The sequence below is a fragment of the Silurus aristotelis genome (assembly GCF_946808225.1).
Source record: "Silurus aristotelis genome assembly, chromosome: 11".
Lineage (NCBI taxonomy): Eukaryota > Metazoa > Chordata > Actinopteri > Siluriformes > Siluridae > Silurus > Silurus aristotelis.
The window spans coordinates 25,318,827-25,346,618 of NC_139584.1; the positions used below are offsets into that span (position 1 = coordinate 25,318,827).

Below are 27,792 nucleotides of genomic sequence, written 5' to 3' on the forward strand. Positions count from 1 at the left end.
TAAACTAGAATTGGACATTTCCTGACAAAAATGTGAGTGGTGATTGCAGTGCAAACGTCGTCACGAATCACAACTAGACCAGACTAGATTTTCCTCACACGTCCACACCTTTTGAACAAAAAATAAAAATAAAATAAATAAATAAAAACACATTAAAACATTATTTTAATGTAGATGGATTTTGCTCCATGACCACAAGAGGGAGACATTACGCTCTTAGTGGAATTTCTGTTTCGGACTATCTGTTTCCAGCTGTTTACAAAAGTCACACACAAACCAGTCAAATACAATAAATTCTTTGTACAGAACTATTTTAAATCGCTTCTCAAGTCCTATCTTTCTATCTAGAAAAAAAATGCAGTGTTAGAGTCAGAGTTTCACTCTGCAACATACACATTCATGTCCAATATTTACACAGTGCAACATGTTTAACATGCAAACAGTCATCAGAAACACAAAACAATGTCGAGCCTCAACGTTTTCCCCCCCACTGAAATCGGTGTCATTTCCCGTGTATCGGTTGTGTACATCCTGCTGCCAAAACACGCAAAAATAAAACCAAAACCAGCGGTCACACACAATATAATGTACATATTCGTTGCACAAAATGTGGACTTGGCAACCCATAAAATTCATGTACAGTATACTTTCAAACATTCTTCATATCTGACCCTTATGCAACCCTTATGAAGAGAAGAATGGAGAGAGAAAAGGAGAGGGAGAGAAAGAGATAGGTAGAGAGAGAGAGAGAGAGAGAGAGAGAGAGAGAGAGAGAGAGAGAGAGAGAGAGAGAGAGAGAGAGAGAGAGAAAGAAAGAGAAAGAAAGAGAAAGAGAGAGGAGAGAAAGGAGTGTGTGTGTGTGTGTGAGAGAGAGAGAGAGAGAGAGAGAAAGAAAGAGAAAGAGAGAGAGGAGAGAAAGAGAGAGAGGAGAGAAAGGAGTGTGTGTGTGTGTGTGTGTGTGAGAGAGAGAGAGAGAGAGAGAGAGAGAGAGATAGAGAGATTGAGAAAGAAAGGAGAGAGAGAGAGAGAGAGAGAGAAAGGAGTGTGAGTGAGAGAGAGAGAGAGAGAGAGAGAGAGAGGGAGAGAGAAAGAAAGGAGAGAGAGAGAGAAAGCCGACGCCCCGTTTCCTCGTGTTGAGACTCGGTAACTGCTCACTTCACCTCTGGTTCTCCTGCTTCTTATGCACTTATTTTCCTCCTGTTGGAGATAAACAGAGAGAGAAACATTTTCCTTCTGAGGTTCTAAATCTATAACCTCCTAAAGGCTCTGACTGGGACCCCGGTATTAAAAATGTCAGAAACAGAAGCAGGACCGAGTGTTATGGAGAAACTGAAGACTTATGTCCGGACTCGGAAAGGAACCATACTGGCGGGAGAGATGGTAAGACTCATTTTTTCCTTCTTCGCCATTACTTATGTTTATAAAGACACAGTGTTCGTGTCTCCTCACTGCGACCTGTACAAGTTTAAACTTATTTATAATGCGTTTGTTTTTCATTTAGTATTTAATGTCAGAAGAAGCAACAATGTTTTTTTACTGCGTTTCAACGCATTTTATTCAGAAAAAAACAACTATGACGCTTTCCGGCTCCGCCCACCTACATTTTTCTTTCCGTATTAAGTTTGTATTAAAGGATTACATTGAAAGTTAAAACAAGAAACAAAGTCCAAGACACACACACACACACACACACACACACACACACACACACACACACACACACACACACACACACACACACACACACACACACACACACAGTGTATGTATGCTATATGTATGCTAACAGTATCTATCTGTCTATCTGTCTGTCTATATAGATACTGTTAGCATACTATATATATATATATATATATTTGTTTGGACAGCATTAGAAATGTTAGCTGTGTTAACTGAAAAACATTTTCTCTCTTATCACAGTTAATAATAGTAAAAAAGAACCCTGACTCTTAAACACAAGTGTGTGACAGGTGTTGCTGAGGCCATGTGTTGCTGAGGTCAAGGGGCACACCTGTTGGCTTCACTCAAAACGCCACACACTTTCTCCTAAATGCCCTGATATGCCGCTTGGTTCATGCTTACTAATGCCAGCCACACATTCTTTCATGCAGTTTTTCATCTGGCAGACTGTATTATATTAAAACCAACCGGTCCAATCATCAGAAATGCTTCAAGACGCACAGTGTTCACTGAAGGCAGCAAAATCAGACAGTTACGTGGTGTAAAGTTTTTGCCAGTGAATCTTGGCCAGATCACATAAAAGTGGTTGTAGTTTTCCTACCAAACTCAATGCCAGAAGGACACAGTGGGGGAAAAACCACAGTAAAATAACGTGCAGTCATTTGCGGTAAACAGTAAAGAAAATGTAAAGTCATTAGAGAAATGAGTTAACATGGATGTAACTTCCAGTGAAATCAGGATGTAGTTTCCTGCCCGTGTCGTACACCCATCAGTGCCTGTGGTTACTCCGGATGCTCATATAAAGAAACGGTGATGAGGATCAGTACGTCGTAAAGCATTTATTATCACAGGGATTAAGAAATTCGAGAGCTTTGTGTTGGTGGTGCAGCTTTCCGATGAATGGGAAACAAACGACTGTGAATCTTTCACATTTTCAGACTTCAACAGGCACGATCGTTGAAGTAATCATTACCCACTTTTAACAGTTTTATTATCATACATGCTAAACGTGCAGAATAATTACACAAAACATCAGACTTCTTTAAAGATGACTGTAAATGACCGGAAAGTCACAAAACTAATACGAAGATTGGATTGGATTCAGTCCCGCCCTGCTGTCCAGCGGCTTTCTCCCAGAATAGAGTAGACGTAATGTAATGGCATAGTGGCTGGGTTAAAAAAAAATTGCTCAAGTTTCAACAAGGAAGGAACTGCTTTAAATAAGAAGCAGGAACATGTGGCATCTGGATTTGCAAGATTCTAAAACCATAATACCTCCATGGTATTTTAGGTTCCAAATGTCTACCACAGTACACATTAGAGCTGATGTATTCCTTCACTAGAGCCATATTTAAGATAATAAGATCACTTTTAAACGTCATAGATGATTAACTATTATAGGGATTGGTCGTTAAATCCGTCACCACCCGGATTTATCAAAGCAAATAGTCTTCTGTTACATAATTCCTGCAGTGATGAATACAGTATTATATGAACACGTTCTCCACAGTTTTCTCTCACCACCCACCAGCCAACCCGCTTCTGTCATGTGACTGCTACCAGCGTTGGTGTACTTAAATACATTTTCTAAGAGTGTTTTTTCATTTTAGGAAACTTTGACTACATTTATATGCATTTCAAGGAAAGGAAAAAAAAAAACATTCCTCGCCACTTGAATACATAAATTGCGCTAAACGAGAACCGGTCTAAACCTGTGGTTCTGGTGAAAGTTTGTAAAGTGTGGAACCACAAGTTAGTGTAAGTCTGGAACCACAAAAATGCTCTCCCTAAATATGTATAATGTCCAGGAAAATGTAGTTCTTATAGATTAGTTCTTTATTTTTGATGCTGAAGTACTTTTTCAAGCAAGAGCATTTCATCCAAGTATGAGAATTTTGCTGACCATGCTGCTTCACAGGGTATTGTAACAAACTCCGCCCTTTCCCTCATGCCTGATCTCCCATGATTTGCTAATGTCACTGTGACTTACAGGGAAGCCAGAGTGTGCAGACACCCCCCCTACCACCACCACCACCACCAGCAAAGAAGGAGCATGACACTTTGGACAACATGTTCCAGCAAATGAATGTGTAACTTCCTTTCCCTCCTGAAGCCTTGCTGAATCGCACATGATTGGAGACTCGGCGCTAACTCAGCACTGAGCTGCAAAATTCATCATACTTCTCTTGGGATGACAAAGAGGTTTTCTTTACTGAGAAATAGATAAGTCTAAAGTCTAGTCCATAGTCAGCATTGCATTTTGTGAGTCTCTGTTTTTATACAGATTCACATCACGCTTTTTTCCGTCCGACTGCTTCCTGTGCACCAGTAATCTCAGAATGTTCTGTTTACTGATATCGCCTTCATCCGGAGTGGCTGCTAATCAGAGCCGTGCTATCAGGTCTGCTTGTGTCCCACAAAACTGCACATCCTGGACATATTCTTCAGTTTTCCTAAGTTATCTTTTTACCAATGTGGTGCAACATCTAAAGAAAAGCAGTGCAACAACCACAACTTGTTTAATACCTTTCTAACATTGTGTAGGACAGATGTTTATCCTGGGTTTGGAAATGAAACTTTTTACACCATATGGTGTGAGAGCTTAGCACACAGATCTGTCAGCGAAGAGATGCTTTAGGAATACTGGGAATGTTTAATAGACTGGGATTGCAGTGTAGATGCACCCAAAGGCACACCTGAGCATGCATATGAACCCCTCTGAGAAATAAAATATGTACTTGTTTTGCAGGGTAGATTTCTAGTCTAGGTTATCTGGTATAATTCATGGATTGTAGGCAAAGACTAGTTCATTCCAATCACAGGAAATTTGTCTCCGAAACGTCCTACATGCGCTGTCCCTCCCTAATAAACTAATTTCTAATCTTGTCCATCATCGTCACTCCCAACGAAAACCCCAACATTTTCAGCTCTGCTACCTCCAGCTCCACCTCCTGTCTTCTACTCAATGCCACTGTCTCTAAACCATACAACATCTCAGGTCTCACCACAGTCCTATACACTTTCCATTTCACTCTCGCAGATACTCTTCTATCACAAATCACTCCTGCTATCACTCTTCTCCACCCACTCCACCCTGCCTGCACTCTTTTCTTCACTTCTATAACACACTCTCCATTACTTTGCACTGTTGACCCCAGGTACCTGAACTCCTCCACCTTCTCCACCTCTTTTCCCTGCAACCGCACCCCTTCACTGCCCTCCCTCTCATTCACACACATGTACACTGTCTTACTCCTACTGACTTTCACACGTGTATAGAAGTGTAAACAGTGGCTATAAAAGGTTTACACACCCTTATGTAATTGCAGCTTTTTTAAATATAAAGACAGGAATACCAACCTCATTAATGTCAGACTTGTTACAACTTTAAAGTGATCTTCCAACAAACAAAACCAGAAGAAAAAAAACTAAGAAATAGTTAATACTTGGAAATATTTTGAATAAAAAAACCTACAACACTCTGATGGCAAAAGTGGGCACATCCTTTTTTAATGGGGTTCCAACTGTCCTCAGAGTTTAACCACTTACATTTAAAATGAAGCCTTTAGGGAAATAGCATTCACCTGTCATCACCTGTGATTCTGATTAAAACCAGATAAAAGTCAGTAGTTGAAGTAGTATTTGGTGAAATGTTTAGGGCACTGAATGGACCGTCACAGTACTGTCACATATGGAAAACCATCATAGTAAGTGGAGAAAAATGGGACACCACAGAGGCAATGGAAAGACCAGACGTCAATCCTGTCGGAAACCTCTGGAACAACCTGAAAAGAGCCACACACAGGAGATCCCCTCGCAATTTGAAGAAACTTTTACTTTTTATGTTTGCTAAGAAGAGTGGAAAAAATTTTCAAAGTCTAGATGTGTAAAGTGAAAGAGACTTATTCATAAATACCTGATGCTGTAATAAAGCCAAAATGTGCGTCCACAAAGAAAAGGCATGTTCAGGCTTATGCAGTAAAGCTGTGATAGGCTTTATATCCTAATTTCTTTTCTGGATTTTTGTTTGTTGGATTATTGCAGTAAAGCTGTAAGATGTCTGACATTTATGTTGTTTTTGTCTTTGTTTTTTAAAATATACACAATTTGTATATCCACTGTATACAATCATATTGCAACTCCTTCATGGGAATCATTCAGAAACTTTAGAACACAAACAAATCGACATGTTGTGCACATTGTTCCATCTCCATTTGTTTCTTGTTGATCAAATAGGTACGCATGTGTCACATGCGTTTGATGGCCCCCTCAGCGTGTGTTAAGTACGAGTGTTTGCTAATCTCTGTGCAGCGGGAGTCTGCAGTGAGCACGAACAGAGACTCATTGTTCGTTTTTCTCGAGTTCAGTCAGCCGCTAAGGTTCACAGAGGCAGCTTGTGCCAGTCTCTTCTCCTTATAAAGCGTCGATACATATGAGTATGAAGGAGGACTGGCAGCTTGCAGCGCCTTTAACCCCCGAGACGATCACACCCTCGCAAGATCTAATAGCTTGGGCTTTCTAGTTGACCTGGAGCTCCCAACGTTAACCAGATCTGGAGTGCAGATTTCGCTTGACTGTAATGCCATGTTGTGTTTTTTAAAAGAAATAGCCACATATACATGCATCATCATGCATCAAATAAATTTAATTCGAAGTTGAATTACTTCTTTCTAACTCCTTACGTTTTCTCTCTTTTTATCTTTCTTCCAATGCAAAAGTTTTGGAAGCGGTGCAAGGTTTATTTTCCCGTAAACATGCCACTTTTGCACCACAAGGTGAATGGAAACTAAAATTCCATCTCCTTATGTGGCTAAGCTGTCTGAAAGTTTAACTGAATGATCTCATTGGTGGAGAATAATTGTATTACAAATACAGGTAAACCTGCCTCAAATACTACAAATTGTTTTCCAAGCACAAAAAATATCAACCCCAAGCCTTGCTTCACAATCTAAAGAAATTCAGTAGCATTCGTCAATCTTGAGCAGTTTCCAGCCCAGCGCTTATATTTCATTAAGACATAAGGGTTTGCCGAGAGTGTCGAACATCGGTCAGGCTAAGCGGATTGAGCTCACAGAGGGGGTATTAAAAGAAAAAGTGCTGTAGGAAAATTTATGAGCAGACCCCATGCTGGTATCAGTTCAGAAAAGTCGTTTGAAAAGAATGCTTGTTTTCTGTTTCGCCAGGCTTCTTTTGGAAAGCCTGTCTTTTTTTTTCTTTTTTTTTGTAAAGCTTGACTTGACAATAAGAAAAACACTTTAGGAATGTTCATGAGATTCGCCCAACCAACTACTGCTGAAAAGTTCAAACCACTCCCTAAGATGGTCATTTTAGTTAAAAATGCCTTGTAGGCAGTCTTGTTTACCAGCTGAACGTGTTAGAATAGAGCGCAAAAAGTATTCGCTTTGGGTTATTTTGGACTTTAACCTTTTTGTGTATGAAGCGAATGGGTGAGATTGGTCGCGAGAAGTGCGAGAAGTATTTATTTGCATAATATTTAAATATTAGAAACTCTTTTACCAAACACACCCTTATACTCTTGATTAGGAACACCAGTTTGATCACTCGCAACAGTTTCGAACTCTAAAAAGAAATCGATCCAGTAAATTGTGCAGGAGGATACTCCTTGTTAAAGAGAGAAGTCAGATAAGAATGGCTGGACTAGTTTAAACTGACATTAAGCTTAATGTGGTTTTAAAGTAACTACCCTTTACAACCGAGGTGAGCAGGAAAGCATCTCAGAATGCACAACATGACCAGAAAACATAGGCGAATGAGGTACAAGCTACAGATGACCACATAGGGTTCGATTTCTGTGAGCCAAGAATAGAAATCCAAGAAGTAGTAGCCAAGAATAAGAATAGTAATCTGAGGCTACAGTGGGCACATAAACTAAAAAAAAAAAAAAAAAAGACCAGATGATCTGCTTAGTTTGTTTGAGTACTCGGTAACTACAAAATAATTGCAGGTATAGCCTACAATTTTGTTGTACACTTTTTTCCAGTGTACTGGTACTTCTCTGTATATTATTCATCATTCTCTGAAACTGGGACTCGACTGGGTAAAGATGAAACAATCTCATTACCTCAGGTTTATTTTTTTTTTACCCCCGGTGTTATCTCACAACAGAGCAATTACCCAAAACAGGCACAAGTTCCAGTGAACTTCAGACTCCGTATAGTGTGTACACACCGTTTCCTAGGCAACAGTTTTGTTTGTCGTGTTTGATCCCTTGACAATTAATAAACATTTACACCAGCAGCCTATCAACCGCCACTGTCGCTGCAAGAGTAAAGAGTTTTGTAGATATTTAAATTCACACAGACTATACAGCAAACTACAGAACTACGACTGATGCAGTTTGGCCATCCGAAATCAGTACTCACTTTGTGGCTGCGAAGGACCACCTGTGCACTGTGGAATATGTCTGTCTGTGAAGGAAAGATCTCAGGATTCTCCACTACCCTACACTATATAGACATGAGTTTGTCAACACTTGTCCAGATTCATATGTGCTTTTTGAACATCCCATTCAACATTTAGCGATCTACTTCATCCATACTTCATGCATCTAAAGGCATCCTATACAATTGTGTCTCCAACTTTGCGGCAACGGAGGAACTACATATGGCTGGAAAAGTCATGTATCCCAATAATTTTGTCTGTAGAGTGTTTTATTGGAATATTACGGCTCTCTGACGACGGCAGTTGATGTTTATTTCCAAGGGTATTTGGTCGCTATGTGCCGCACAAATGCAATGAGATGCACATGTCTCACAGGAAGCATGTGCTAACTGTCACTCTTAGGTACTTTTTGCTTGTCATCAAGCGTCTTATATACTTTTTTAGTATGTAAAGGTTTAGTCTGGGAAGTTGCATGTGAGTAGCTAAAATAACAAACTTTTTACTTTAGGATCCTAGTGAAGTATGTACCCTAATTTTTGACCTTCAGCTGTGGTTATTGAAGCTGGAAGCACACAATAGAATAGGATGACCCCCTTAACTCTAAGTGTGTGTGTGTGTGTGTGTGTGTGTGTGTGTGTGTGTGTGTGTGTGTGTGTGTGTGTGTGTGTAGAATGTGTAAAGCTGTTATTTATGCTATGCAAGGAATTTTAAAATGGAAATTAATTTTAACATCTGTACATTTATATATTCATATATAAATGTCTTTCAAAAACTAGTGCAAATTGGAATTGGCAATAACCAGAAAAAAAAAATAGAATGAAATATATTGTACAGTATCCCCATATTCAGTACATATTAACATTACGTGTGCTGTTCATTTTATTTGTATTGCACTTCCAAAAGTTAACATTCTCATTACAGAGATAATGAGGTTGTAAAGTTGTATAAAGGAATCGAAAAGTTTAGTGTCTGTATGTTTGCTACTTATAATTTTAAGAATATCCCTAATGAGTAAACTGTTTGCAAGTGGGGCAAAGAAATGCTATTCAAAAAATGGTAGGAGGGGGAAACCTTGAGAGGAACCAGATTTAAAAGGGAATCCCCCAGCTCCCATTGGGTGGGACCGGATGCCCATTCATTACGCTACAGAGCACCAAGCACCAAGACAGCCAGACACAGGAAAAAAATTTCCTCAGGCAATCTACCTCATTAACACAATAATAAAAAAAATTAATTAAAAAAAACGCTTAAATGCGCTCCCCATTGTGCAATATAATAAATCATAAGTGCAATACTACTTTACACATTTATACTGTGCAATAACTTTTATACTGTGCAATAACTTTTATACTGTGTAATAACTTTTATACCTTTAAACTTCTTATTTGATTTGCCTTGTTTTTTTTGTATTTCTTTTCTTCTTAGTTTCTGTTTTACTTGAAAAATGTGCAACTGGAAGCTTCTATCACCAAAACAAATTCCTTAAATACTTGGCAATAAAGCTCTTTTTTGATTCTGATTTCTGATTCTGATTAAAGTTCCATCACTGTTAAGGTGTGCTGTTGAGTGATAGCTGTTGAATGGAGTGGATGCTATTGAGCTTAAATGCAAAACACTTGAATTTTTTTTTTGTCCTATTTATAGGGGGTTTCCGTAATGTTGATGAGTTACCAACAGAATTACAAATGTAGCGTAACACAGTATAACCGGGATGAGTAAGAAACCATGCTCTGACTAATGCTATAAGGATAAACTAGGCATGAAACCAGACCTTGGACCAAGTAGGGGTAATTATTGCCTGCTATTAGACATGGCAAAATAACTGTGAATAATTTACCAGCTGAAATTAATAAATGACCAAATGCACTATTGTTCAGTAGGTGGTAGCTGGACAGCTGCACACCATGTAACAGGAAAACTGTCATTACAGGATGAATGAGGATTGGGAATGTTAAGTGAGATGTGGGTCAGCCATAACAGTTTCTGTCACAGAAATCAGCTGTATTGAGAACAAAAAGTAATATCGTTTGGAAATATGTACATAGTTTTGTGCAAAAGAATAAGATGCAATTTTTCATTTACTTGTGCGGCACTGAAGCGAAGCTGTATTACGAAACTCGTATATGTGCTTTGCATATAGTCATGCATTCAAATAGTGTTTTACTGGTAGTCTTACTAAAGACAGGATGAGGGTTTACACTGGTTCAGGTTTAATGAGAATACAGAAGGATGTAAAAACTTTACCAGCTGTGAAGTCAGGAACTGCTTGATGGCAGTGGCAATAATGAACCCTTCCTGCTCCACACATACATTTTTCACTCTTCTTCTGTTTCTCAAAGTGTATGAAAAAGCAATGATTCGGGCAGTAGAGCAAAAGACACCCTGTGTATTTTATATACATTTGCAAGAATAGTGGAAATGTACCAAGCAGTCCAAGATTACTTCATTCATAACTCAGTCACGCAAAACCAATTGTTATAAATAGTTTAAAGAATACACAGTAAACTAAATGACGAGCACTGCATCCTTAACCAAAAAGTGCAAAAGTGGTGAATAGTTTTTGCAAGAAGGAAATGTAGATTTTCTCTAGACTAGTGTTCTAATGCGCATTTTTCTGTCAGTTCCTCAAATTACTGAGCAGCTGCCGCTGTCTAATTTCTAGGCATGCGTACAAGCACATTTACAACACAAGTGAAAGAAATGCCATGTTAATTACCAGGATGTTGCTGTCTCAAGTTAGCAATAAAAGTTAGATTTTATTGCTTAATTCGTTCCACCATTAATTCCACTTGTTATAACATGGTCATTCATAGGTTGTTATATTAAGGGTGAATTTGTGTATCAGGCAAAGTGGTGTTTTTCCTGTTCATAGAGCTTTGCTTTCTTTATTACGGCAAAGAGATATAAATGTTCGTTGGAGATTTTGTTTGTTTCTTGGGTACTAAAAATTATAAATCTATTAGAATAGATATGGAGTTAAATAGAACAAAACTGCTTTTTGTGCTATTGTCCATCCAATCAATCATAATGCTTTTATTGAAACTCATGAAGTCTGCTGCTGTAGCCCATCTGCCTTGACATAACACCATCAGCTTCCTCATTTCAGCAATGTGGTCATGAGCTCTGCATGATATTATATATCATCCTTCTGCCAAATGATTGGGTGTTTAAATAAGTGTATATACACTATGTGGACACCTGACCATACAATCTTTGTGTGCTTTTTAAACATCCTGTTCCATATTTCATCCCCATTTGCTGTTATAATAAACTTCACTCATCTCTAATAGATTTTGGAGTGTGATTGTGGAAATAAGTGTGGAGGCCTGGGGTGCAGTCAACGTTCCAAATCATCCCTAAGGAGTTCACTAGGGTTGAGGTCATATTTTCATGGAGCTCACTTTGTGCACACGGGGCATTGTCATGTGAGAACAGATTTTAGTTTCCTAGTTCAAGTGAAGGGAAAATGGAACGCTACAGTATTCAGTGGCATCTTACTCTATTGTGTGCCATACAGTTTGAAAAAGAACCTCTTTTGGCTAAAGACAGTGGGCTATTAGATATTTCAAGTACAAGATGTAATTAGACTTGTGTCATTTAAGGAGGGCACAGAAGCCTGGACATTTCGCTTGGTCTTTGTTTTATCAACACGTTTGAGTTTACTGTAGCAACAGTGACTCACAGGCCGGTAATTGCACACTTAGTTATCGGAACCTGAAACCTAGGACATGAAACTGTCGATGGATAACACCCAGTGCGCTCACATTTAGCACTTGATAAGTCACTATAGTAAGTAGAGGTTAAACACTGTGGTCGTGTCCTTGCTCGGAGCAAGGGATTCATTACCCAGATTAGCGAAATAGTTGTCGCTTTGACTCTCTTGTACCTTTGACATTGTAGATAACTTGTGAATTCTTGCATCATGCAGTGTAGCTTACACAAACTCGATGGTGTTTAATAGTGTTTTGTCATGTTCACACAGAATCGTTTCGCAGCATACTGAATAGACGCTGATATATCAGTGTTTTAAAGGTGAATTGAGTATTTTTAGCATTCAGTAACTCTTCAGTAATAGTCAGGATTCTTCATATGAAATCTTATAAGGCTTAGTCATACACAACCCCCCGAACTTTAGCATGGGGTGTGGAATGCAGAGGGAATAAGAGCCGTCTCTTCGCTCCTTTTTCACCATGGTTTAGTCCTAAACAATTTTAATAGCCCCCCACAAACTGTGAGGGAGACAAAGAATTTGCACGGTGGGTGCTAAAAAAGACACCTAAGAACAAATGGGAGGTTGTGTTGGTGTGTGAGTAATGCAGCAGGCTACTATGGGCACTGGAATGTGACATCCACTATTTATACAACACGAAACAAGGAAGGCAATGGCGGCACTATGGGTGTGACATCAGCATTATTGAGACGGTTTGTGGTCATGCGAGTAGGCTGCTCAAAGTGTGAGATGGATATAGGTGTGAATGGATATGACTGCACACATGACATGTTTTAATAAATGCTGAAGTCTTTTGGATCGATTGAAGAACTCATTTATATATGTGTATGTGTGTATGTATATATATATATATATATATATATATATATATATATATATATATATATATATATATATATACATATATATTAAGCTGTCAATCGATTTAAATATTTAATCGGGATTAATCTCATGGTTGCCATGAGTAAACTCGTAATTAATCGCACATCTGTCCTAAATGTATCTTAAATTGATACTTTTCAAGTTTTTAATTCTCTAATCAGCATAGACAAATATGGATGCTTTATGCAAATGTTTATTATTAGTGAAACCATACTCAGCATAGAGCATGTTTTAAAGGTCATATATGTTTTTCAAAGAACTTCGTCTATTAGATACGTAAAAAAAAATAAACATAGGAATACCAGGTTCCATCGCTTCTCTTCTTTGCACTGAGCAGTTGACTTACACAAGCCTGTTTACATTTTCGGATGAGAGTGCAGCTCGTAAAAATACTCTGTTTTTAGTAATTATGGTGTCTGAACCCAAACAAAAGCAAACTATGTACCATATTGAATTGCATGGCGTCATAGTTTTGAATCGTCATCGAACCGTAATGCATCGAGATGTGAATCGCATATCACTATTTTATATACGACTGATACTGAAACTGTGAAAAACAATTATGTAATGAATGGTGTGATACCATATTAACAAAGGAAAGGCTGAATCTCTAAACTCCGACAGATATCTGTAGCCATTGGTTGTTGTTGAGTGTGGTCAATCACAGGTGGTCATGTATGTGGAGGAGGCCACATATTACTTCTTGCGTGTGTTGCTGGAGGTTGCTAAGAGGAAGCTGCTGTCTCAGAGAAAGCAAGTGTTTGTATCCCTGTTTGGGAGCTGTCTTGCGATAGTTATATAGTGTGTAGGAACGGGTAAATGACAATATGAGTTTAAACACATAACAATATTTGTAAACCATATTACAGAATCTCTAAACCTGTCGTGTTTTTCCTTTCTTTTTTTCTTTGTAGCTCCTAAGCCTTATCGTCACCATCTGTTACGCAGCGTCACTGTATAACGGATATTCGACGGTGGGGATTTGCGAGCTGATCTTTGCCGCCATTTTCTTCGGCATCTTTATGATGGAGCTGGATAAACAGTTCCTGCTCGTCAACTGGCTTTGGACTGTAAGTAGCACACGAGTCCTTTTATCTCCATTTAGGTGCCAGCAAGAACATTATTGAGGAGGAACTTAAGAATTGATCATGTGAAACTGCAAGAAGGGCGTTCTTAGTGCACATAGATTTCTTATCAAACATGGGTTGTTTTCTCAACACCTCTCTTAAACACCACAGCGCCTGGTTCTAATAAAAAGTGATTCTTTCCGAACACAGCACATTTAGATTTTAGTTCGATTTGATATCATTTAGATGAAAAGATCTAACAAACGAGCTAGTGCACAGGAGCATTGTCAGACTGGATCAGGTTTGGGAAGAGAAAAGTGAAGAGAAAATTGAATTTTCCCACATCCAGAGACGTCCTATACAATTATGCGCTTCCAACTCTGTAATAACAGATTGAAGAAGCACCATATATGGCTGGAAATGTCTTTTTTTTTTTCGATACATTTATTCTTTTTTACAGTATGCTAATAGTGTACCAGAATAAATTTGGACATGCTTCTTCTTCATTAAGTTTTTTTTTATTATTATTTATTTTCATCATTGTAATTTTCTGCACAAAACCCTGATTAACATTAAGAAGGCATTAAGAAGGCAAGAAATGTCGCAAATGAACTCTTGGTGTGCCTCAGCTGTGAAATGAAAACTAGTCGACTGTCTCTTGAATCTGATGAAAGAATGGCATCGAAATAAACACTTTCCTATATAATTCCAGATAGGTTCGTTCATTGTGTTCAGTAGTAACGCACAATGTTGAAAACAATACAAAGAAAAGAGAAGCGTGTCCAAACTATCGACTGGTACTGTATACGCCGGAGAGAAAAATCGACAGAAACACCCAGACAGAACTAAACCTAAACAAAGCTTTGTTGTCTCGCCTGCTTTAGGACTTCTTCCGCGCTGTGATTGGTGCAGTGCTGTACATCTTGACCTCTTTGATTTGTTTGATCGCAGGAGCCGGAGACGGAGCACGCATCGCAGGAGGGGTTAGAACATTTCCTTATAGATTTTTCGTTCACTATTGATACGCCACTACTAAATGAAAGACATTCTACATTTTCTAATAAAAAAATTTAAACCAGCGATCACAATTTGAAACTTTATGTTCAGGTCAATCTTCTTTGAACCCAAGAATAACAAACTGTAAAAAAACCAAATGTCTCAATTGATTATCTGTGCTTTTATCTGTTACAGGTGTTTGGACTTATTGCTGGCATTTTGTTTAGTTATGATACCTACACACTTATTACAGAAATCAGGAGCACCCGAGGGCGATCGACTGTTTCCACAGGTACACCATTGGGACAAAAGTTTGTGGACACTTTACCTATAAGATTCCTATGTGTTGTTTTTTTTTAAACATTCCACATTTAGTCCCCATTTGCTGTTATAATAACCTCCACTCTTCTGGGAAGATTTTCCATTCGATTTTGAAGTGTGCTCATGGAGATTTGTGCACATTTTGCCTCACAGGTGTCAGTAAAGTCAGGTTGAAAGTCAAGTTCGTAAAGTCAAGTGTAGGGTGAGGAGGCCTGTAGTGCAGTCAGTTTCAATTCAACTATTTAGCAGGCCACTCAAGATCTACCTCCAAACCATGTAAACCATATTACCATAGATATAAACCATAGATTTGGGTCTCCTAGTGCAAGTAAAGAAAGAATATATTGCTACAGCATCTAAAGACATCCGAAACAAGTGCGTCTAACAAGTGTGTGGTAACATTTTTGGGGAAAAACCACATATGGCTGGAAAAGTCAGATGTCCACATACTTTTGTCCATATCCTCTGTACACGCAGGTCAGACGATATATTACTGAATGATCATGTGATTTAAAAATGTAGGCAGATTTAAACAGGTTTTATATATTGTGTAGTTTCTTTTGTCTGTTTTTTCATATTTTCTCCTTTTTTCCACTTCTACTTCAACAGATGCTTGAACATCATTATAACAGCAACAGCACCTGTTTGGGAAGAAGTTGGAAGAAACAAGGGACTAAAACATGGCAAACTAAGAATTTGAACAGTTGATGGGTATGATGAGGTCACTGATGTGGAATTGCGGATGCTGCGCAATGTCGCGGAAAAAAAAAAAGGACACAAAAAGGCTGAAATATCTGCAGTATTTAAAAAGAAACCCAAATTACCAGATACACTTGTCTGGCTTTTGTTTTATTTTTATTTTTTTTACCAAATATTTCAGCCGTTGTAGCACTATTATTTAGGTTACACCAGAAGGCTTCTTTTAACGTCATGTGATGTCATTGTGATCACATGATTAGGAAATACTAAAGGGAGTGAAAAAGAACGATTAAATTTATATATTTATTAAAAGCACAGTCCATCTTGCCCAAGAAACCAAGGAAGCATCACACTAGGAAAAGGGAAGTGAAAATAAGAAACTCTGGTTCAGTTTGGGTTTGGAGCTGTGTTGAGTCTGTTTCAAATACAACGTTCACTTGAATTGGCCGAATGTTACAGCTACAATTGATTAATTCTGAAAACTAATATTTGATCATTGTATAGGTTATTGTTGTCAATTAAAACATTAAATCTGAAGTAATCGGATAGTTAATTTTGTTTAATGTTTGTGTTGAGTTATTTAAATACATTACTAGCTGTCAAATGAATAGTAGTAGTAATATAACATTTATAACAGTGTTTTGGCAAAGAAATCTTTCTAATTGGTTTTTAGTATTTCATTTAATTAGAGTTTTTCTTCATTTTCCTTCACCAGTGACAGGAAATCAAAGGTGCTAACACCCTGATGTAAGAATCGCTGAACCGAGTCGCAAAAAGGAGGTTTTCTTGTGTTAAAAATGTCCGCTGTACACAACAGGAATTAATCCTGAACCCAGCTTCACTCACCTGTTAGTAAATAATTGGCTCTATAAAGTATATTGCTATTTACTCACTCCCTCTCTGATTACACACTTCTGTCTTTAATTGGTGATCTGGTCTAAATTGTTTCTGTGCATTATTTGACTTTGATTTTTTCCCATGATTTACACACTATATTTAAAGAAACTTCTGTGTTTCCTATTGTTTTATGTGATGCATCATTGTTTGTGAAATTCTCACGTTGTTGTTTTATTCGTGGTTTGTTTTTTGAGGATAATGAGGTTAATATGCTTTAATGCTTTGTACACAGTCTTAGTTTTATCCTTTTATAGTTGAAAAAGGTCATTTTCAATATTAGTTGCCCTTAATGTAACAGAGTGCCTTAAGATGCCTTAAGTTGCCTTTTTGTCAACATACTCAGGATACACCTTTCTTCCAAAGTTCAGTATATATATATATTTTTTATGTTCGTTCTTAATAACAATGGAAATAAAGACAATAAGCAGTGTTTTATTTTATTGTCACTGTTCTAATATCACTGTTTCTTTTATTTTTTCTTCAATCGAGCAATGCAGAATAAAAATGTTATAACCAAGCACAAGAATTTGTGGTACAGCCAATAGTAACTCAGGTTTTGTGGGAAATTGGTGAAAACAGCACCACCTTGTGTCTATAAAGAGAAGTTTACATTTAGAATTTGATAGATGACTTTTTTCTGAGTCATTTACAGAAATGTGTTGTTAAGTCTATCAGTAGATACATCTTCATCCTGGTTTACTGGGTCAGAGAGTAAGAGTACTCACAGTCCCAGAAAAGACCTCAGCAAAAGAATGGGAATAAATGGAGTCCCAGGGGCCAGGCATTGAGCCTTGTTGGGTATCATTGGAGTTAGACTGCATGGAGCAAGTGTGGATTCCCTCCATGTAAGCTGATGAGAATCCATCTAAATAGGAAGCAGCATGTTGCCTTATTGTGTAATTAATACAAAGATGTGAAGATGGGGAAAAAAGCAGAATCTATATACTATATTACAGAATCAACTGTATGGTCATTATGATGCTTTGGAGTTTTAGAAGTTATAACTCAAATATGAAGCTGAACTGGATTGGAAAAAAAAACAAGAATAGATACATATCTGTTATTTAAGCTAAAATTCTTCACCTGATTAGTTTAATTTACACTCACTGGTCACTTAAATAGGAACACAACTTCCTTACTTTCTTCAGCGGTAAAACTGTACGTGCTCCAGTAACAGATTTAGATTTTTGGATGGCATTAAAATCAAGTGCGCTTCTGCTGTTTTAGCCCTTTCACCTCTGCATTCCACATGTGCATTATGAGATGCTGTTCAGATGACCACATTTGTAAAGAGCAGCTATTTGTGTTATCAGCACCTTCCTGTGGGTTCAAACCAGTCTGGCTTCTCTCATCATACTCTCAACAAATCATAGGATTTCGTCATTCAAGAGAACTTCTGTAACTCTCAGGGTGACAGCAGGGTGTTACTAAAACCCTCAACGCATGCCTCTTGGCAGATATGGATCAGACAGTGTGCTCTTATATTCATTATTATGAATAGTAGGTAGAGTAGGAACAGAGTATGGGCTTTTTTGAAATTTTCCTAAACTTTGCTTATATTTAAGATTAACAGAGATTTTCCGTCAAGCCTTTTCTTAATATGGAACATAATTTACAGTTTAATATTCTTAGATGTGTGGTCTCCAAACATTTTGCTTTGCAATACAGCAGAACAGTCAGTAAACCTATAGAATTTCCACGAACCAAGTTTTTAGTCCTGATCTATAATTATAGTTGTACCAATATAAACCAATTATAAACAAATATAATCAGTTCAACATGTACTTAACAACACTATTTTATGAGTTTCTCGGCTGTTCAAGCCAATACAATAGCCATAACAATACATTTGTAATGAGTTTTAAATTGTTAAAACATTGATAAACGTGCAGAGCTTGTAATTGATTCCATGTTTTATGTTATTTTAAATGTATAGTTATATATATAAGCTGTTTGCTCTCGGTTGATTACTGACACACATGCAGATCTAGCTTGACTGAACCCTGAGGTAGCCACAATTATACATAAATTATATCAACTTTATTTGAGTTATATTTAGAACAAGTGAAAAGTAAACCCTGTAATCTTTGAGCCTGAGCTTTTAAAAGTTTTTTCAGAATAATGCAGAAACACTATTGATAACATGCAATTGCTGGCTTTAGCCACTAGAGGGTAGCATGCACGTAGTGTTGTTTTGATCATTGTATTGACAAAAGGTTATGGACACCTGATAATAAAATTTCTTCATTAACAAGGAATTGAGCTGCTGTCACCCGGGTATCACCAGGTTCTGCACAGTTAACAATTCCTTTCTCAGTATTGTGTGTGGATGAACTTTAAACCAACACCATCTCGGGTGGGTCAGTTCAGAAATTGTAGCATAGGTTATCCAGGTGACTCTCAGCACTTCTAGAGGATAGCAACATATGCAATGTGTATGGTTCCATGAACACCAGCGAACCACTAGCATCAACTGGAACTGAATCTAATTCAGCAAAAAAGTTCCAGGGAACATCACAAAGGTATTACCTTCTTCATCATGGACTTTTGGAGGATGGATTTGGACTGTAGTTAATGTCAACAGTGTGCTACACTGATTCAGGACTACAGTTTGCTTCTGATCACCATCACTGCCCACCTCAACATCATTTATCTGTAATAAATGGACATTCGGTGCAACCCAGATGAGGATGGGTTCCCTCTTGAGTCTGGTTCCTCTCAAGGTTTCTCCCATATGGATCTTGGAGAGTTCTTCCTCGTTTACCAGAGACAAACTTACGCTTAAAAATATATATACATTTTAATCACCACATTATCTGTATAAAGCTGCTTTAAAACAATGTTCATTGTTAAAAGCGCTATACAAATAAAAATTTATTGAATTTTGTTTGGTTTTATAAACCCACAGGTTTTGTCAGTGGAACTATAAGTTCAATTCAGTTTTATTTGTAGAGCACTTTTAACAATGGAGCGGTTTTGTTGAGATAAAGAGGTTATAAAGTTTGAATTTGTGTCTATACATTTTTTGGTGGTTTGTTTGTCCTTAATGAGCGAACCAGTGACTATTAACTGAAATGTTATGAGGAAGAAACCTTGAAAGAAACCAAACCCAAAAGGATGTCTGCTGTAAATGTACAAATGTTACAAAAACAACTTTTTATTGCATTAAAGAATTTCTCTTGTCTTTTTTTTGTTGTTGTTGTCATTTCCTGTAGACACACACAATGTTTTATTAAGAGCCTCTAGAAGTCTGTTTTCTATCAGGACCGTTTTGCAGATGAACTGTGTGTGTGTGTGTGTGTGTGTGTGTGTGTGTTGTCACACACGAACAGGGGTTGTGGCCTCGCTGACTGGGCTCAGCTGAGAGAACACAGAGAACAGCCCGGTCCTGTAGGTGTAGCCCGTTTCACGTTCACCTCCTTCTCCAGATGACGTGACCTACCGGAATCCGGAGCTTTGAAGACAAACAAAACGAGCGCACGGGACGGGACAAAACGAAGACGCGTGTCCATGTGGAGCGACTCGCCTGATTTTGCTCTGAGACACGTTCCTTCGGACGCTCGCGCTTGCGACTCGACATGTTCACGCGCGGCTCGAAAAAGCGCCGCTCGAACCGTTCGGTAAGTGCGACCCGACTTGTTACGTCACAACACCCAGGAAAGCTCGCGCTTCTTCTCTACCATTACATTCGGTTCCAGGTTGGGTGCTTTTGTTTGTTTTGCGGTTTACCTGGGGATTTTTTTTTCTTTTTTTTTGGCGGCCGCCATGAAAACTTTCATCTCCCAAACTTTTAACAAAACGTGTTTTTTAGACTTGTTTCGTTCTTTTTATTGGCCGTGCGCGAAACACGTGATTATTTTTACTCTTCATATCCATGTTATAAAAAAAAAACTTTTCGCGACCATTGTATGCCATTAAGGGGCGGGGACAAGAGTAACTTACGTCATACTTACCTGAGCAGGATGCTTTGTAAATTGCACGTTACTGCATTAAAGGGGTAATAGGTAATTGTTGTCAGTATAGTTAACTATTTAAAATATGTAAAAAATAAAAATACTTTTTGTATAAAAGTGTGAAAATGTATTATGCAGAAGTCTGTTGTAGCTGAAGGAAGAAATAAAAAAGGGGAAATCACTAGATCCTGGAGTAGGAGTGCTAATATTACCTAATAAACCTTTAAAGAAGTGCAGTGAAGATTTTAAAAATGGGGGAAAATAAACAAATGAAAGAAAAATTCCTACAATTCAGAAGATAAGGCAAAAACAACACTTCTTTATTTTGTGCAGACTTGTAAACTGTAACTCAAAATCCTATTAATGAACTCAAATCAAACCGAGAGCATGCACAGGTGGTGCCATACACACGCTATGAACATATCCTTTAAAGCAAATATTTTGTACTTGAGATGGGCTGGAAATCCACCTCAACCATGAGGTATAATCTAATCAAATCCAAAGTGACCCTGACTCTGACAAAGGGTTAATGAAGATAAATGAAATCTAAATGAATTTGACCATAGGGTCTACTATGGTACACTTTGTTAGTACTCTGGGAGCACAATTACATCAGTAAATTCATTTTTTCTGGACAGGGGACATGTTGGCCTGGTGTTTAATACGGTTTCCACGCACCTTTGTGGTCAGAGGTGTGCAGGGTTTCCTTCGGGTACTTCAAATTCCTCCCTAAGTCCAAAAACATGTTTTGTAGGCTGATTGCAGACAATATGGAAAAACCAGCATCTAAATGTGAGTGTGTAAATGTGTAAATTTTTCACTCTGAACTTTCCATAACACGTGGTGCTTGGACCCCTAAATCCACTAACCAAATGTACCTTTTTTACCTGTACATTTGGTTAATGCACATATGATGACAGTCTGGATTACCTTCTCATTAAGGCAAATGAACTAGTTGTTTTGGAGTGTTGGAATGTGTTCCGTTTTTACACAAACACTAATGTCAAAACAGCTCTACCCTTTCTTTAACTTGTGATTGTATGTGTTGAAAGCGCTGTGGATGAAGTCTGTAGGATTGTTTGTCTACATTCCTGTCCTAAAGGAAGTGCTTTCTATTCAGTGAGATTCCTTAAAGAGCTTGGAAATCAAATGCAGGAAAAAGAACAAGCCCTAAAAGTAGATCCAGCACCTTGATTCGCATGAAAATAAGATTTACAACCACTAGCGTTACGTATGCGGTGGTTTCTGAGTACATTTGAAAGCCACTAAACAGTAATGGTGCACTTCTCGTTCGGTGGGACGTTGAAATTTGACCTTTGTAATAACATCTGTAGATCTCATGCATAAAGATGTCCAGACCGGCTGATTTTAGTACTCCCAGCTTGCCATGGTACCAGAGGCCCACGACCTTGTAACTTTTAGCCAGTAAATGTGTAACAAGCTAGTCGTGTGGTATGCAAACAGTTACCGAGGCTCAACCATATAGTAAAGTTGCGCAGTTATATTAATATTTATCACATGCTGAAAAGTAATGGCATTCAGCAGTGGTGGTGTTTTGCAAAGAGCTTTGCGACAGACTATTGTTATGGATCTAGTGTCATATTGTAAGAGTTTGGCCCGGTCAGGTGGCTGCAGAGAGGAAATATTTCCCGAGGGTGCGGGTGGGAAGAAAACCTTGGGAGCATCCTGTCTCACGGTGAGAGTTAAGAGGCCATCTTCCTTTAAACCACAAAACACGGTGTAGGGCGAAAAATCTTCACCGCTATACTGCGAGGAACGCTTTGCTTTTTAGCTGTTTATCTTTTGTACGTCAACCTTATCTCTGGCAAACATGAACCTCTAAAAGGTAGCCGTGGTATCGGTACATTGATAGCAGCAGTGGGGAAACAGATTTTCTTGAACTATGGATGGCATAAATCAATCTTTTGCAATTCTTCATATTTTTTTCATAGCCAAATCCAGCCAAGACAAGTTAAAGTGCACCGAAGTGCTTGAACTGATACATTAAATTTGATCTGAAAAGCATGGTCCTCTTGTATGATTTATACATTCACGTTAGGCATTATTTGCAGTTGGAGGGTATTTAGGTTTGGCTCGTGCATGTTTACTGCTCTCACAGTGGCATATCAGGTCACAGTTTGGCCAGGTGTGTGAATTATGCTTGCTCAGCTTGTGATGCTCTGTGGCTTTAAACTGCTTCCAGCACCGAATTAAGTAAAGCTGGATGACTTAATGAGGGCAAAGATACCACTGATACCCTAATTTAAGGTGGAAATGAAAGCCTTTTGGAACAGGAAAGGGGCATGTCAGGATTATCATATGAAACCTCAGAGAACCTGCAGAAACAAAGTAAAGGTTTTTTTTGTCATGCTTTGCAGTTTTGTTTTTGTTTGAGGATATTTCTCCACACAAGCTGAATCACTTGAATTTACAATGTGTATATACTTCCATGTGCATCAATTTTGATATCTGTAACAAGGGTGATGTAGGGCAAAAAATTCAATTACAGACGCTCCCCACTTTACGAACATCCACGTTACGGACTTTTGCGGATACGAACAAACCTGTCCTCAAAGTGAAATTTGTTCGGAGTCAGACAAATTCAAAACGCAGTAGCGCCGCCGCGAGCTAGTCGTCGACCGTAACGAGTCTACATGATGCGCACTGGACTCGGGCCAATGAATTTTTTAAAGGGATGTTTATTTTGATAAATTTTTATTCTTTTTTTCATACAAGATATTGTATACAGTATTTCAATTCTTTCTATTTGTTTGGTATATTTTTTGTTTATTAGGAGATATGCGTAGTCAAAAATGAACACTAACAACTTATGAACAAATTTATGGTACAAACGGTTGTTCGGAATGTAACTCGCTCATAAAGTGGGGAGCATCTGTATTTATGTGAGACAATGAGCAAAATAATTTGTTTATTGGTTTAACTGTCTTCTTTCCCTTAATTTTTTTTTAAGGGTCAAAAATAAGCAAATAAATGTTTTATTTTTGTCCGGTTACACCCCTAATATATTTTAGGCGTTTAACCTAATAAATAAATAAATATATATATATATATATATATATATATATGTGTGTGTGTGTGTGTGTGTATATATATATATATATATATATATATATATATATATATATATATATATATATATATATATATATATATATATATATATATTTATTAGGGGTGTAACGGGACACAAAACACAGTTCGGTATGTACCTCAGTTTTTAAATCACAGTTCGATTAAATTTCGGTACAGTTAAGAAATGCAACATATGAAATTGCTTGTCATTTTATTATTACAGAGTTTATTATTATGAACATTTGTAAACATCAACAGTTTACATTAAAAAATGTTTTAAATAAAATGCCTGCTTGGTTAAATAATATATAAAACAATATATAAAAAAATCAATAAAATAGAATACACTTTAAATTAATGCTATAGACTTAATTATATTAATTATATTGAGTAATCTGTTAAATTACCACAAATTACATTTATTAAATTCAATTAAATAAATGAAAAAATGTAATAGTTTACATTTGTTAGACACCGTTTCACCGTAATCGTTCTTTATCGCATAGCTTTTTGTGCTTTTTTTTCCTCACATATTTGCAATGATATTTCAGTACAGTTTTTATAGTCGCCTCCCTCTCCACACCAAAACAACTCTTTGTGATTCATCGTTTTAGTGACACGCTGGTGGCCTGTTTTTCTGTGCAATTAGGTGACTCGATTACATACAGTGATAGAAAGTATAGGAAGAGATGTATTAGAAATTTAAAAGTGCTGACAAATAAGAGTATGTACACATTTATGTTTGTACTTAGGTTTTTTATTTCTTCTTCTTCTTTTTTCGGCTTCTCCCATTAAAGGGGTCACCACAGTGGATCATCCATCTCCATACCCTCTACATCTGCCTCTTTTAAACCAACTACATGCGTGTCTTGCCTCACCACATCCTTAAACCTCCTCCTTGGCCTTCCCCTTTTCCTCCTTTCTGGTGGTTCCATCCTCAGCATTCTCCTACTGATATACCCCATGTCCCTCCGCTGCACATGTCCAAAACATCTCAATCAGGCCTTTCTTACTTTGTCTCCAAAACGTCCTACATGCGCTGTCCCTATAATAAACTAATTTCTAATCCTGTCCATCGTCGTCACTCCCAACGAAAACCTCAACATCTTTAGTTCTGCTACCTCCAGCTCCACCTCCTGTCTTTTACTCAATGCCACTGTCTCTAAATCATACAACATCACAGGTCTCACCACAGTCCTATAAACTTTCACTTTTGCAGATACCCTTCTATCACAAATCACTCCTGCTATCACTCTTCTCCACCCACTCCAACCTGCCTGCACTCTTTTCTTCACTTCTCTAACACACTCTCCATTAGTTTGCACTGTTGACCCCAGGTACCTGAACTCCTCCACCTTCACCACCTCTTCTCCCTGCAACTGCATCATTCCACTGCCCTCCCTCTCGTTCACACACATGTACCCTGTCTTACTCCTACTGACTTTCATTCCCCTTCTCTTCAGTACTTACAGTAATCCCCCACTTTACCGTGGTTTGAACTTGCGCCCGCGGTTTATCACGGAATTGCATTCGCCACATAACTAATTTGTTTCGCTGAATTTCTCAGTCCCTCACGGAGAGCACAATAGACCAAAAAAACTTATAGGGAATTGTTTTTATGGAGTTTTATGTTAAAATAATGAAATTTATTAATAAAAATGTAATTATTAATTATAAAATGAAGTAAAATGATAATACAGTACCTTATTCTGCAAAATATTGAGTGTGATTTGATTTTCATTTTCTGGATTTATATTTGAATGGTTAATCTTAATGAAGGTGCTTGGCTCCATGGGAATGTTGATGAATTGAAGATTTTGCATACTAATGAGGTTTAAATAGTTCAAGCAGGCAGAGTGAAGGAATCCCGAGTATTTTCGCACACATCTAGGGCGATGGTTTTGCTCGTACGTGACTGCGTTTGTGTTTGATCCAACATTTAAATTCTATAATGGTTGTTAGCCTTGACGTAAATTTATAGCTCGTGACTGTGCGCAGGTGTGGGGAAATAAAAAAAGAAATGTGGCTCTCCCTGTCTTTCTCTCTTTCTCTCTCTCTCTCTCTCTCTCTCTCTCTCTCTCTCTCTCTCTCTCTCTCTCTCTCTCTCTCTCTCTCTCTCTCTCTCACACACTGTTTCATTTTAATAAACTGAAGCAATTAAGCCTTTAGTAGGAAAAAGGAAACAGTCCTTCTCCTGCTCCACCTCTCACCCTCTCTCTCTCTTACCCTCTCTCTCTCTTACCCTCTCTCTCTCTTTCTCCCTCTATCACTCTCTCACTCCCCCCCCCCCCTCTCTCTCTCTCTCACTCACCCTCTCTTTCTCTCTCTCACTCACTCTTGCTCTTTATCTCTTTCTCTTTCATAAGTGAATGTTTGTGCTCTGGTCTTGGTTCACTGAAGTGGCAGAGTTCACTGATTCTACGAGCTGTGTTTTGTTTCAGCAAAACACGTTTCCATAGATGCCTTCGCGCCAAGCTTCAAGTGGCAGCCGGCTCAAGCACTTCTTCCTCTGTTCTCGTTCGTGCTCGCTGTTGAAATTCATGTTACTGCACACTTTGTAACTTTTTAAAATTCTACATTATTATTAATTTATAATTATTTGAATACATTGTTAATATGTTGTTCAATCAATTTATCTTTTCACTATCAAATGCAGTTGTCCAATTAGTCACTTATGTGGCAGCAGCACAATTGATAAACTCATGCAGATACAGGCTAAGAAATTGACTTATCTCTTACATGGAGAGAAAAAAGTCTTAAAACACAATGCCTGCTCTGTTTCCCTACAATTCAAATGGCCAGTTTAGGTGAAGACATGCTTGTCTTTTGTTGTTGAAGCTCATTCGCCTCAATGTTCAGCTCATTCAGCGATGCTTTTCTGCACACACCGGTGTAAAGAGTAGTTTAGGTACGATAGACTTCCTTGCAGTTTGAATGAATTTAATTCATTTTTATTTGTATAGCGCTTTTAACAAAGGATATTGTCTCAAAGCAGCTTTACACAGATAAGAAAGAATGAATAAGATTGTTCTTTATAAGTGTAAGTTTGTCCCTAATAAGCGAGCTGGTGGTGACTGTGGCAAGGAAAAACTCCCTGAGATGGCATAAGGAAGAAACTTTGAGAGGAACCAGACTCGAGAGGAACCCATCCTCATCTGGCTGTCACCGAATGTCTATTTATTACAGATAAATGATGTTGAGGTTTTCACTGATGGCAAGGTGTTCACTCTCCTTTCATCAACTAACCAGTCCACAGAACTGACTTTCACTGCATGTTTTTTTGCTCACATTCTGTTGCCCAAATTTCTGCATGATAATTCCCAACCACAATACACATACCAGCCTGTCTGGCACCAACAAACATGCCATGGGCAAGTCAGAGAGAATGACATTTTTTCGCAGTTCTAATTTACATTAACGTCATTTGGCTGAATGTTGAATCGAAATGAAGTGCAGTACTGAGGCTTGCTAAATTTAAATGTTGGTGATACTAGAATTTTGACCACATCACCTTTTGATCGGCTTGATTTGCATAATTGACCAGGCTTACAGGTTTTCCTAATCAAGTGATGTTTAAAATATCTTATTATCTGTATTTAAGATCATTCTGAATGCCGACATGGCAAAATAGAATGACGAATCTTTGTACTGTATTAACATGGTTACAAGTACTTCGAGACCACATTCACATAAATTTTGTTCTGTTCTGTACATGCTTTATGGAACCCATCCTTAGACTGTATTATGTCTCTGGAACGCATTTGGAACCATCCCAACTTGAAGAAGGTGACATGAATTCCAGCGAGCTACTGTAATGGCAGGCTGAAAGGCTTCCCTGTATGAGCAGGCAGGCCGAACAAAAGGTACCTCTACAAAGGCCAGCGATGCATTTGCCTTCAGCTACGCTTCTTACCACTCCTGTTAAATGCAGAACAGCACTGAGACATTGTTCAGGTGTCTGCAGTTTCGTCCTCGAAATGAAGCCTCACGATAGTGCGTGCTTTTCTCAGCACCGCTGCTGCATCCGGTGGAACGTGTGAGCAAGATAAATACTTTCGTGCATTTTAGCTTT

General features: G+C 38.0%; 2 protein-coding genes and 1 long non-coding RNA gene across 3 annotated transcripts in view; all 3 read left to right on the plus strand.

The window, feature by feature from the left end:
• Positions 1-1,095: 1,095 nt before the first annotated feature.
• Positions 1,096-17,109, plus strand: plp2b (proteolipid protein 2b). Its single transcript, XM_083555269.1, has 6 exons — positions 1,096-1,185; positions 1,258-1,380; positions 13,609-13,764; positions 14,646-14,744; positions 14,953-15,049; positions 15,688-17,109. Exons 2-6 carry the CDS (start codon positions 1,291-1,293, stop codon positions 15,693-15,695), a joined length of 450 nt encoding a protein of 149 aa, XP_083411395.1. The 5' UTR covers positions 1,096-1,185; positions 1,258-1,290; the 3' UTR covers positions 15,696-17,109.
• On the plus strand, positions 3,106-9,326 carry LOC310733839. The gene is made up of 2 exons (XR_014535894.1): positions 3,106-8,702; positions 8,753-9,326. It is a non-coding gene; the product is annotated as an uncharacterized lncRNA (long non-coding RNA).
• A 2,902-nt stretch (positions 17,110-20,011) lies between the features above and the next one.
• The window catches only part of prickle3 (prickle homolog 3), a 33,666-nt gene continuing 25,885 nt past the window's right edge, over positions 20,012-27,792 (plus strand). Inside the window, exon 1 of the mRNA XM_083553514.1 lies at positions 20,012-20,294. Within this exon, the coding sequence (XP_083409640.1) occupies positions 20,253-20,294 (42 nt within the window). The 5' untranslated portion in view covers positions 20,012-20,252. The remainder of the gene's footprint in view (positions 20,295-27,792) is intronic.

Coding starts and splice junctions, on each gene's coding strand:
- plp2b (XM_083555269.1), top strand. CDS start 1,291: ATGTCAGAAACAGAAGCAGGACCGAGTGTTATGGAGAAACTGAAGACT. Junction 1,381..13,608: donor CCATACTGGCGGGAGAGATG/GTAAGACTCATT, acceptor TTTTCTTTGTAG/CTCCTAAGCCTTATCGTCAC. Junction 13,765..14,645: donor TCGTCAACTGGCTTTGGACT/GTAAGTAGCACA, acceptor CGCCTGCTTTAG/GACTTCTTCCGCGCTGTGAT.